Source organism: Lathyrus oleraceus, chromosome 1, assembly GCF_024323335.1.
Source record: "Lathyrus oleraceus cultivar Zhongwan6 chromosome 1, CAAS_Psat_ZW6_1.0, whole genome shotgun sequence".
In the NCBI taxonomy this organism is placed as follows: domain Eukaryota; kingdom Viridiplantae; phylum Streptophyta; class Magnoliopsida; order Fabales; family Fabaceae; genus Lathyrus; species Lathyrus oleraceus.
The window spans coordinates 274205490-274219756 of NC_066579.1; the positions used below are offsets into that span (position 1 = coordinate 274205490).

General features: G+C 33.0%; 1 protein-coding gene across 1 annotated transcript; it reads right to left on the reverse strand.

Moving 5' to 3' along the window:
• Nucleotides 1-5428: 5428 nt before the first annotated feature.
• On the reverse strand, nucleotides 5429-6115 carry LOC127103142 (albumin-2-like). Its single transcript, XM_051040423.1, has one exon. It carries the CDS (start codon nucleotides 6113-6115, stop codon nucleotides 5429-5431), a length of 687 nt encoding a protein of 228 aa, XP_050896380.1.
• Nucleotides 6116-14267: the final 8152 nt, after the last annotated feature.

Sequence of the window (14267 nt, forward strand, 5' to 3'; positions counted from 1 at the left end):
GGTAAGCCTGTGACTGGAAATGTTCAACATCCCAACGAACTATGTGTTCAAATGTTGGGCGTAGATTTGGTCGAGGGTGAGGGATCTGCAAAAGTAAGGGGCCAGGGTATTAAACTATTGAGCCTCCAATTCTACCACGAGTCTATAAATTTGACTGAGGATTCGTCTGAACAAGAAAAAATCATAAAAACAAGGTTTTACATTATGTTATTGTTTGGGAACTTGCTATTTTCCGAAGGCACGGGAAATAGCATAAACTTTATGTACTTGAGTTTGCTCGAGGACATTGATAGAATAAGCACGTATAGTTGGGGTTCTGCTGTATTGGTTTTCCTATATAGCTCTTTGTGTAAAAATACATAAAATGACCACTGTACATTTTCTGGATGTGCTTTTTTGCTCCACTGTACATTTATAAATATTTGTAAATAATATTATTTATCTTTTTTTGTTTAGGTTCATTACAATTGGACTAGATTACAGTCTTACCCCGAAAAATAAAATAATATTTTATATTCAACTCTTGGATCGTCTCCGAGCACAAGATGTATTACCACTAAATCATTCATCTTCTAACTAATTTATTAATATCAAGCATTCTCAATAAATAACATATTTATTTTTTTCTTTGCAGTTTATTTGGAGGCCATATTTGGGATTGGAACATCAACCCAACCCCGAAGATGCAGCTGTTTGGACAGCAAAAACGGCTATCATGCGGTTCACCACTATGGAGATGCACCAAAGTGACCGTGCCAAACTGCAATTCGAAATGCATCAAGAAATCCCAGGCCCCCCAATGCCTTTAGAACCTTGGCATCTTAAAAAAGTCAGCCACCAGTGGTATGCCCAAAATTGGAAGACATTTGCAAAGGAGTTCCGTAAAATGTGGAAAGAGCGTGCCCACTATGTTCTAAAATTTCCGGTGGCGCCCAACGAAATGAAGCCGACAAGCGAATATGTGGATTGGTATAGAGCAAATACAAATCCAGAAATGATTGTGTCTGACCCGTTCTATTTGGACGATCCCCGAATGCAACAACCATATTTCCAACAACAACAACCACCACAATATTCCCAACAACAACAACCACCACAGTATTACCAACAACAACAACCACCACCATATTATCAACAACCACCACCACCAACGTATTACCAACAACAGCCACCACCACCGTATTACCAACAACAACCACCACAACACATGTCCACCCCCAACCAAATCAACACTACATACCACAAACTCAACCCCAATATCATGAAGATTACCAACACCAACCTCAACATTCCTACCACCATCAACAGTCCCAACACCTACCACAAACTCAATTCCCCCAGCAACACCAATCCCAACACTTCCATCACGACGATGTCCCAGGCTCTTCCAGTCCTCCACTTAGCCCCGACACAGGTATACAAGAGGATTACCAACAAGACTACTACACACCACAACAGACATTGTTCTTTAGCCAACCCGATTCAACCCTCAACTACCAAAGGCCATATTTCGAGGGCGCACCCAACAGGAGTCAGTTTGTCCCACCGAGACAAAGCTTTGAGGGCGCAGAGGGCACCCACCTTTCCTACAGCATTGAAGGGACTTCGACCCAACCACAACGGCAAACGGCAAGGGGACGCATTAGGACTAGGGGTGGGAATAGGGAAGCACCACCACGACGTGAGTCGTCTAGACGAGTAGTTAGACCTCCCCCGTGCGGATCGTACCAGGGACCGCATAATATGTGATAAATCCCAAATTAATAATGCATTTTAATTATACTTTATAATATTTGTCTTGTGTATTATTTTAATATAACTATATTGTGTTTATTAATATAAATTAATATATATATATATGTACATATATATATATATATATATATATATATATATATATATATATATATATATATATATATATATATATATATATATATATATATATTAATATATATTATATATATATCTTGTGTATTTTACAAATATATACATAATATTATTTATTTACATGTATATAAATTAATATATTTTAATAATTTATAAATAATATTATTTTGTTATAAATTAAATTAATATATATATATATATATATATATATATATATATATATATATATATATATATATCTTGTAAAAAATATTATTTATATATATGTTAAAAAAGATATCTTGTAAATAATCTCTTGTAAGTTAATATAAATATAAATTAATAAATTTAAAATAAGTTAAAAAAGATTTTAAAAAATTAAAAAAATAATTAAAAATATATTAAAAAAAAAAGCAAAAAAAAAAAAAAGGAATTAGGAGTAGGCGCCACTCCTAGTGGCGACTTGCCCTACAATTAAGGGTAGGCGCCATCTAGGGTGGCGCCCATGCACATATTAGGGCAAAAATTGCCCATATATGTAATTTTTTTAAAAATATGGGTTCTTTTGGATTTTTTTTAAAAATTGATTATTTAAAAAAAAATCTCCCATATATCCATTCAATTTTTTATGAATTAATATTTTCTCTTGTTTAGTATTCAATTTTTTACCCATTATTAATTATACTCGTAATCTTGCAGTGCTCATTGATAATTGATTATTATCTGTCGTAAACAAAGTATGATGATTGTGCTATGTTCCTTAGGCAAAAAAACTTGATTCAAGGATGAAATGTATAGTTGCTACGTAAGTTTATCTTTTTTGTGACTTAATAATATATATTTTCTTTGACTTTGTAATTAGCATGCAATATTTAATTTTTTTTTAATATATAGAGTTGTGGAATGAATCAATATGTTGAAAGAAATTAGAAAAAAGTCCAAATATTTTATCCTTATAGTTAGTGTATTATTTATGATATTCATTTATCTATAATTACATGAGTTTTGTATGTACAACCAGGAGGATACAAATGTGGATTTTATGTCATAAAATACATGATAAACATTGTCTCTGCCGGCATTAATGATTCTTGGGAGCAAGTAATATATTTATACAATTACATGATAATGATTTTTACAGCATAATAGTTTTTTATAAATGTTTAATGACGAGACACAATTCAGGGAAGAAACCTTAAAAGACGTTTGTTCATTTTGGACATCTTGCTTCCATGATCTTTATAAGTCAAGTGATTTTGTTTGATAAAAAACACATTGGTTCAGCTGGTAGTCGACTACCAAATTCTCGTAGTCGACTACTAGTTTACAACGTTCCAATTTTTTTAAAAAAATAACGTTGGTATTCGCCTACCATATTCTAATAACAGACTACCAATTTCCTAGAAGCATTAAAAATAACATTTTTACACTTTTAAAATAGCTTCTTAAGGCAAGTCCTCCATGGGTTTTTATGCGTTAACTTTGAAAAAAAAATATTTTAAGTTTTAATAATATTTTCAGAGATTTTATGTTATTTAAATTAAGAAGGATGATTCATCATAGATAAAGAAAATCTTAACTTTGTTCAATGTTGATCATTGTGATTTTGTCATGATCGATTGTTGTCTTCATCTTTATCTTTCAATGTCTTTAACTTTTTCTTCTTTGTTGATCATAGTTTACGTTGGATAAATTGCAGAAAACGTGAGAAGATCAATAAGGAAAATAGACATATGCATGTGAGATTGCAAGATTCTGAGTTGTTCTCGGATATCAAAGTAAACAATAACAATGATTTTGTCTATTTTGGACTTATGGCTTAATCCAAATTGATGAAAATGAAGTAGACCTTGGGTGATCCAAGATGGATATGTACAAAAGAGGAGCTAGAGTCAATTGAGAAAAATAAAACATGGGTACTAGTTGATACATCTTAAAGAAAGAATCCAATTGTTGTAAAATATGTGTATGATGTGAAGGAAATCTGAAAGATGAAGCGATCAAGCACAAGGCTAGATTAATGGTAAAGGATTTTTTCAAAGAGAAGGCATGCGCTTTGAAGAAATATTTGCACTGATGGCTAGGTTTGAAATCATTAGGCTAGTTGTTAGAATTTCGAATAACAACAATGGATACATCTTCCAAATGAATGTCAAATCTATATTTTTGAATGGTCTATTAGAAGAGGAAGTGTTTGTGGCATAACCTCCTGGTTTTGTGGTAAAAAATCAAGAATCCAAGTTCTATAAATTCAAAAAAGGAGTTGTATGGGCTGAAACAACCACAAGAATCTTGAAACAAGAGAATTGATGAGTTTCTAAAAGAGATAGGATTTGATAAATGTTCATCCAAACGCGGTGTGCATGTGAAGAAGGCTACAAATAAAGGAGTGATCACCATGTGTCTTTACGTCGATGATTTAGTGAAGGTTATATTACAAAATTTAAGATTGATCTAATGAAGGATTTCGAGACGAGTGACCTCGGTCTCATGACATATTTTTCGGACATTGAGTTTTACAAGTCCAAAAAAGAACTTATCATGCATCGAAGGAGGTATGCACTTGAGATATTGAAGAAGTTTAAAATGGACTATTGTAATGTGGTCATTACCCCTACAGAACCAAGGTTCCATATGTCAAAGAATGGAGATGAGAAAACTATTAATCCAATACAGTATAGAAGGTTGATTGGATCATTGAGGTACTTGTGCAATACGAGACCGGACTTGGCATATTGCATGGGCATAGTGAGCAGATTTACCGGAAAGTCAAAGGCATCACACTTTACAGCAGTTAAGAGAATTCTAAGATATGTCAATTGGTTGCTGAATTATGTTTCCCGCATTTGACAAAGGTAGACGACCCAAATGGCTTGGTTATACAAACTCAAACTCGTGTGGAGTTAAGATGAAAGAAAATTAACTTTTGAATATATCTTTATGTATGTAGAAACCCCAATTACTTTTGAATAATTTTTTTTTCTTAGTTGGTTGGCTACAACATCTATTTTCACCCAATTCTTTTTATTCTCTCACACTCTCCATATTTGTTCATTATTGTATCTTGTGATTGAATTTTGCTCTAACAAATTTGAAGGTCGTTGGAATCAATGAGATTGTTATCTTTGTGTGTATGGTAATGTGAAACCTATTTTAGATGGGTTTTTGAATGGACAACAAATCTCTTCAAACATTGAAATTGTTTTTTCTAATTATAGAAAATCAAAGATCGACTCCCTCCTTGTTCTTCTGATCATCAAGTATCCATTAACTACTCTTAATCAAGGATTTTTTTTTTCTTTTATATATATAGCTAATCTATTAACATAAAATGATTTGAGATAGTAATATTAAAATATTGAATTTTATTCAAATTATTAAAGAAAGACAGGATAAGAAAAAGAAGCAAACAATGAACATCATAAGCTGACGGTCATTTTGTAACAGAAAGAGTATTAAAACATAACAACAACACAAAATGTGAGGTAACGAACGAGAAGCCTCCACACTCATTACCACACACATGACATTACATTTAGGATTCGAAAATAAACCAAAATTAAAAATGTAAGATGTTTTTAAGAGCAGGCCAATCAGTAGAGATTTTCCTAATTTTACCACCAACAATAAAGTCACCATCAGCTGTACCTGGGGCAAAGTTGATACGTGCATAGTATTCTTTTTTAAAAATGTAAGCTTCATTTTGAACGTGAGAAGCAAAAGCTGCTTCAATTCCACTTTCAAATACTGTACCATACAAACTACTAAAACCCTTGCCAATGTAATTTTCAGACATGAGCTGCTTGGTGCGATAGTTTATACGAGCATACCAACCGCCTTTGAATAAGAAAACCTCATTTCCGGTGGACTTGATTGCAGCATCTATTCCATTAGCAAAAAATAAACTATAGATACAAGGAAACATCTGAGATATTGGAATAGGAGCTATGAGTAATGTAGCCTCAGCAGAATGTGGAACATACTGAATTTTGGCACATTCATTTCCAGAAAAGATGAATACATCAGTGTCTTCGGTGTCAAAGGCACAATCTATTTTACCTTCGAATGTTTTTCCAGCAAACATTGGAAACCCAACAACAGTTTTAATTGGCCCATTAATGATATTTTTCTTTATGTCTCCAGAACATGGAGCATAATTCAAAACCACATAGTTTTCTCCCACAAACATATAACATTCATTGGGAGTAGATGAACGGAATGCAGCATCTATATTAAGATTTGACATTTTTTTCTTATTCAAGTATTTTCTTTAGATATGAAATGTTGGTAATTCAATTTATGAAGGACTACGTTTATATAGATATTACTGGTAATGTGAACTTTAAATATTAAATTTAATTTGGTTCACATGTTGCATGTGATAAATCTAAATCTCTTATTGCTTGTTATGAGAAATTTAATTTGTTTAAGACATGCTCACAGCTGAAAATATGGAATCCATAGTGCATCTAATAAATATAATGGCATGTTGTTAGGTCTCTTTAAACAACACATTGTTAAGTCAGCTATATAAATTAGTTAAGTACAATTTGCTATAGATATTAAACAATGACCAAGAGCATTGGATCCGTTTTTTTATGTTAAACAAAGAGTTTCTGACAGGTTTTAGGGTTTTTTAAGATGGTCAAAAAGATCAATCTTTTTTACCATTACGTCAATTTCTTCGAGTTTCTAATATATTGGGTTCTATAATTTCTTCAAGTTTCCCGCAAGTGTCAATGAACAAAACGCTTAGGATCTCAGGGTAATTTCTTTTATATATCCAATATTTTATTTTTTTATTAATTAATGTAAGACTTAAACATTTACACTTGAATTCAACAATCGACACCACAAATTTGAGCCTAACCATGACTCTAATACTATTTATTTGAGAGTTCATGGAACATCAGAAGTGTTAATGGACTAAAACTCATTCATCCAAAATCTTAAGGTCACGGGTGTATGAATCATTTCTCTTATATATTTATCATTTTGTGCAATTGGTGTGAATAGGAGACTTAATCACTCCATTTCATGTCAACATGAGACATAACCACTCATACTTAAATCCAACAATTTCATTTTTACGTTTGGAGAGGAGTGGAAGAGTGAGCTGCGAGAGAATGAGATATGAATTTTTTTTTTAACAAATTCCTCCAAAGCACTTTTAGTTAAATTTGTGTGCTCACAAAATTATGATGATTTAATTTCATGAACAAAAATAATTCCTTTAAAAGACTTTCCATTTAAACCACTCAATTATGTTGAGGGGTAATTTAGTATTTTAGTATTTCGTCTACGTGACATTATTATTTGTGTATATATAGTACTGTGGTTGTTAACATATGTATCCACCGAGTATTGTGATATGGTGTATGTGCAACCATTTTGCTCTAACCATTTTAACAGAGTAGTTGAAGTTTGTTATTCTCTCTTCTCTCTCTTCTTTCATTTTCATCTTCTTCATCTTATGCACCAACAATTGGTATCTAGAGCTCCGGTTCAGATCCACAAGGAAACACCGGGAAACACGAGTGAACGGTGTGGCGTTGTGTGATTGATTTCGCTTCTTGAGTTCGTGTTGAACTGTTAATTGGAATCGTAACAAAATCACATTTCTTGATTCTGCGAGATTGGGAAACACTAGTGTTTGTGGATATTTGAGTGTATTGCCCAAGGTTGAATATGAACGGAAACGGTAATTTGAGTACCAAACTTTCAGTGTTCGATGGAATGAATTGAAATCCTTTTAAACTTCTGTTTGTGAACTAGAACTCCAAGGATACACAGTCTTTTTAATCCTATTCATCTCCTGCAAGCTAGATGAAGAAGAAGCAAGTGGAATTACATCAAGATCTAGCTTAAAAGTTGCAATCGAAAGGTGAATTTTCTAAAACTTTAATTCTTCGATTCTCACTCATTCTTTGAGATCTTGGCTTGTTTTGTGTATGACTAAAGCCCTACCAATGTAGGCATTGATACTAAGTTGCTTTGAGGTTGAATCGAAGCAATTCAGTTTGAACACCTCAACTTTCAACTCCATATTTCTCATTATAGAGTGAGAGTTGGAAGATTTGGAGGTCATATTTGGAATCGTCGTGATTTTCTCTTCAAATTGATGTATGATCCATTTATTTTTGTAAACTTTTGATCTGGATCAGTCCGATGAGGTTGCCGAAGAAGATGACCGGAGCTAGGGCTCCGGTGGTGTGTTGGTGTTGTCCAGACCATCTGATCCCATGACCACATTCTAATCTGGTCCCTTGATTGTGATTATCATTGTTACGCGTGCATTGACTAAGGCCCATGGTGGATGTTATGTGCATGACCACCAGATCTGCCACCTCAATTAATGAGGGAAATCTGATGGCCATTGTTTTTCTGATTTAGTTTATTTTTCCAAATTATTTTTTAAATATCATTTTCTTATTAAATTTACTATAATTTCAATATTAATCCAAAAAAAAAATGTGACCAACACCAAAATTTCATAAATAATTTCCTCTTTTCATTTCTGAATTAAAATTAATTTTTGGATTGGGTTTGATATTTTTAGTGAATTTTGTGATTTTTGATTTGTTTTAATTGATTTTTAAATACTTATGACTTTAAAAAAATGCCAAAAAAATTAGTCAATGGTTATTTGACCTTGTTTAACCTATGATAAATGCCTTTGCCATTTCTTTGGTGATTTTAAGGGATTTCAGGTTTTTGACAGTTTAAAATGTATTTTGTTAATTTTTAAAATTGATTTAAATTGTTTGAATTACTTTAATATTTTGTTGAGCCATTTTCTTGACTTTGTGTTGACTCAAGTTCTGTTTGGCCTTGGTCTTGGTTGAATTGGACATTGACTTGGTCAATACCATTGAATTTAGGGGATTGGTGAAGTTTGAACTTCATCCCTCAAGATGAATGAATGATATTGATCAAGTGAGGTTCATCCCTTGATCAATTTGGGATCTATTTCACTTCTCCAATTCATCTTCATCTCACTTATTTCCCAATCCATTCATGGTCAATGATTGCTCATAGATCAAAATGCTAGTTGATTCATCAATGACCTTGTGTCAAATGAATCAACATGAGCTTGATTGAGATAAATCCATTCCCTATTATTTTTGTGTGTGGTATGCTTTAGTAGCTTAGTATTGATACCTTGTCTCTAGCATGCATTAATACTGATATTGTTATTGCTCGACCTCAGACAGTTGTGACTTCTACATAAGTCCAATTACGATTGCTTAACATAACGCTAAATTTGCCCCAAAAGCAATAGTGTTTTTGTAACTGAAATTGTAAGTCACCCATTCCTCATGGTATTGTGTGAAGATTTTGCCTCTTTTCCATTTGTAAGAGCTAGTGGCATACTTGTTGATTTTATCCAAGTTGGAGCCCTTTACATGAATGATGTCTAGGTTCATATCTTCATGCTTGTGAGTAGATGGTTGAGTGTTCTCCAAAAAATGACTTAAACAAACTTTTCTTCCTTCACTAACATTCATTAATATCTCATTGTATTGATTTTATTTTAATGTCATTTACTTTAATGAAATTTAAGTTCTTGCAATCATTCATTGTCATTTACATTCATGCAAATTGTTTATGTTTAAGTCATTTTTACTTTGTTCACTTGAGCCATATTGTATTTTTGCTTGTGTTATATTTTGTGCTTGTGATTTTGTTTTGTTTGTGGTCTTAGGACCTTAAAACACTTAATAACAACAAAAATCTTAAAAATACATTGGTGGAATGTTGGACATCTGTCTTTGACTTGATTTGGACTTATTTACCTAGAGTAGGAAACATCCCAGAGCTGTGGAAACTTGGCCAATGCCATTAATTTGAGACCATTTCTTGGCCAATGTCATTCATCTGATACAAGCCTTGAGAGACTCCTTTGGTTCATTTGTTACACCCTCACTCTCCTTGTCTGAGTTGTTATTTTGATCTTATTGATATCATTTGATGCTTTCTCTTTGAGTATGTTTCAAGGGATATCTCATCTGATACATCTAAAGGACATTGAAGACTACTTGCTTTGGAGTGCCTTATTGGATTTTCGGTTATCTTTATTTGATAGGATTGGTCTTCTTATTATTTGCTTGGATGATTATGCTTTGTTGCTTGCTTAACAATCCAAAGGAAATGGGTTTCTATCTGACACTATTGTCTTGTGGATGCTTCCCATGGATTATATCTTTTCAGCTCTAAACTTTTAAGTCTTGACTAGGGTAGTTCCTTCATCTCCTCCTCCTTCTTTAATTTCAAAATCTCTCTCTCATTTAAAAAAAAACTTCTTTATTTGTTATTTTCAACTTAGACTTGTTTTAATGAGTAGAAACCTTGGTCTTATGCCATTGATTTTCAAAATATTTTAATAATCAAACTTGTAAATGAACTTAATCATTTTGACTTTATTTTCAAAAAAGAGAAAAAAAAATAACTAACTACCTCATCTAATCATTTTGGCCACTTTGTGCCTTTTCCTTTTATCTTTTTCAAAAGAGAGGATTTAGATTTGAGTTATCATTGGTTGAGATATAATTCTCCCATTCCATGATATATTGATTGTAAGACTTTCCATTTCTTAGGGGTTAGTGGCATACTTGTTGATTGAATCCGAGTTAGAACCCTCCTTCTTAAATGTTGTAAAGCCCTCATTAACGGTGGATGTTTGGTTGAGTATTCTCCCATTGATAACAAAATATCTTTAAGCTTTTGTTAAATTCGATCCACCCATCTTTGAAAATTTTACCACGAACCACGAGGTTTTGATCCCTCATTTTTATGTTGGTACATAGGCATAAGACCAAAGGTCTTGTCAAACACAAAATTGTAAATAATAAATTCTTTTCTCATCCCATCATTTTATTTTTAGCAAACATCTTTTCCAACTAAAACACTTACACACAAAAACGGGCTCCCTAGGATACTTTGGGTGCTAATACCTTCCCTCTGTGTAACCAACCCCCTTACCTGTAATTTCTTTTATATATCCAATTTTTTATTTATTAATCAATGTAAGACTTAAACATTTATACTTGAATTCAACAATCGACACCACAAATTTGAGCCTAACCATGACTTTAATACTATTTATTTGAGAGTTCATGGAACATCAGAAGTGCTAATGGACTAAAACTCATTTATCCAAAATCTTAAGGTCACGGGTGTATGAATCATTTCTCTTATATGTTTATCATTTTGTGCAATTGGTGTGAGTAGGAGACTTAATCACCTCCATTTCATGTCAATATGAGACATAACCACTCATACTTAAATCCAAGAGTTTCATTTTTACGTTTGGATTGGAGTGGAAAAGTGAGTTGCGAGAGAATGAGATATTGTAAGACCCTAATTTTGACCCTACTATCCCTCATGGCATCATATCATTGCTCATTGCATTTGCCTCAAGGATCATAGCATCTTGGCTCCTTTACCCTAGGGTTGGGCTTTGTGTGAGTTGGTTTGAGACCACCAAGGATGCTTGAATTGTATATTATTGCTTTTCTTATTTTGTTTACTAATCAAAAGCACAAAAATATGTCACTAACTTGTTTATTTTGAAGCTCAAGCAGTCATGTGATTCAAGGCTCCTAGGAGGCCCCTATGCTCAATGAAATGGCCAGATGAAGTTAGAAGCAAGCATGACAATGGTTCACAAAGCTCTCAATCATCATATATGCCTCCCACGTTTCTCAATTTGTCAATTTGATCAAGATAAACTAAAGGGCTTGAGGATTGTTTCCCAAGGAAACCCTAATTCAACTGTGCATTGATTGTGCCTTGCTCATGAAGCAACCTCAACCTATGATCAAATCATCTGACTATTTTGAAATCCACTGAGACCTACCTTTTGATGTGTTTGTCAAATGAAGATGACCCCAAGATAAAAAATATTCTTAAGAACCATATGAACAACGTTCATGTTCATCAAAAATTCATTTGAAACTTGGAAGGTCATCGTTGATTTCAAAACATTATAGGTCATTTTGACTGAAACCCTAATTTTGGGTCAACTTCCCAAGGACCTAACTCCTTCATATTTTATGATTTTGAGGTGAGACCAAGTGCATTGGAAATTTTAAGATGTATACTTAAATTGTTATGTTGGACAAAATTTCATAATCCTAAAAGAAGTACATGTGATAATACAAAACATTATAGGTCACTTTGGACCAAAGTCATTGAAATGTGAAAAAGTCCAACTTCAAGTGCCCATAACATTCTCATAAAAAATCCAAATGATGCAAAATTTAAGTCTAAATTGATTTTATTGAAAAGATATACAACTTTGATGTTGAAGGTTTTGTCATTTGAGGCTTGCATCATTGAAACATAAGGGCTTGAAGTTGGTCCATTTTGGCAAATTTCTCAAATACATGTTTTGTACCTTGAACTTCATGGCCAGTTTTTAATATTTTCCACACTCCAAATGAATTTTTGTTCAACATAACATTTGTTCCTTATGTCAAGACCTTTCCAATCATTACCCACATGCTTATGTTTCAATTTTCCAAATGGCATTTTCGAAGAGGTGATGTTTTGTGATCAATTATGCATAACATGTTAAATCTTCTTGCACACTCCATTACATTGCCATCTGCACGTCCAAACTTCATTCATTAGTGTTCAACACTCAATTTTTAGTGGTTTTGGGCCTCACATGCGCTTGTACAGGCCCATGCATGAAGGACCCAAGTTCATGCACACATGAGTTTTCTACTTGCTTGCATCAACCGTGGTTATAAATAGACATGCTTGCTCACTTCAAATGATAACCTAAAGGCGTCCGAAGCTCTGCTCAACTGATTCCCCAAACCTCCATTAAAGGAATTCTGAATTTTTCTCTTCACTTTTCAAGCTTGAATTTCAACTTTCCTGGTTGATCTTCAGCTTCTAAATTCCTTAGCCTTGCTTCCTTGTTACTTCAAGATCAAGCTGCACTCGAGGATTGGATTGGATCAAGCTCACACAAGCTGCACTTCAAAGGTTTTCACCATAACTATTTTCGGATCTCTTTTATTATTGTGCATTGCTTGGTTTGGTTAGCATCTCTGAAGTCCTCATGTGAGAGGCAATTGATTTGTGGTTTTAATCTTGAGAATTGGACAAGTTCAGATTGAACACCTCATTTTTCAAGCTCAGATTTCTTCCTCTATAGGGATCTTGAATGAAAACTAAGGTTACAGGGGTGATGTACATCACCCCAGCTTTCGAATGGTATATAGATCGCGTGTTATGGTTGAGGTCTGAAAACCTGCAACTGGTGGCCGGAACTGGCCTTCTCACCGGAGAAGATGATGGTTTCCACCACCGTTCCCACGCGTTTGATTCTTGGCCTTTGGATCAAGCTTACCAAATCTAATCTTGACCATTGCGTGTTATGACTTTTTTTAATTCAGCATGTGACGCATTGACTAATGACGATGGTACGCGCGCGCTTCTAATCCATTGAATGTTGCCACGTCAATTAATGAAGTCATCCAGCGCTCCAGATTTTTTCTCTTTTATTAATTTTTGTTTTATTTTCTTTTATTCTATTTTATTTCAAAAATTCATAACTTCTTTATTTTTTGGAATAACAAAAATACGGGACCAATTGCAAAAATTTTCTCTTCAATTCTAGTTTCATAAAATGATTTTAAATTATTTTTGTGATTCTATTTAATATTTTTTGTGAATTATTTCTTTTCTGGTTGTTTTTAATTCATTAAAAATACTATTTGATATTCAAAAAATTCAAAAATATTTTCTTAACATCTTTGGATGATGATGAATCTATGAAAAATATTCTCATCACTTTCTTAATTGATTTGAGATTTATTTAAGATTTTAGTCCAATTATGTTATTTTTCTCCATTTTTAATTGTTTAAAAATAGTTTCTGTTTTCAAAAAATGTTGAGAGAATTTGTCAAACCTTGTTTGACCATGTTGGACTTATAACGATCCAATTGGACTTATCCAAGTTTATTTGAATTGGATTTGAAGTTTGACATTTATTTGTTCATTTTATTTCATGTATTATTTTAATTCCAAAAAAATACCAAAAATATTTTTGTTATTTCTTGACTTCTAAGCTTCATTTCACTTCTGTTTACCATTGATTGAAGTTGATTCCATTCATGTTTGATCAATGTGTTTTGGTTATGTCTTTTTAATTCCAATTTTGTACATTCCATTTCCATCTTCTTCTTCTTCTTTTTCTTTTTGACCAATGAGTTAATGATTGGTGGTTATCCTTGACATATGAGAGGGTTAACCTTCTTTGATCCAAATCAAATTCATCTTGATCAAAGATCAAGTGAATTGCTTTGTGTCCAAGATAGGTTGCTTCTTGTTCAAGCAAAAAACCTAAATCCATACAAGGTCATTCTTCTTTTCTTTTGGC

Coding starts and splice junctions, on each gene's coding strand:
- LOC127103142 (XM_051040423.1), bottom strand. CDS start 6,115: ATGTCAAATCTTAATATAGATGCTGCATTCCGTTCATCTACTCCCAAT.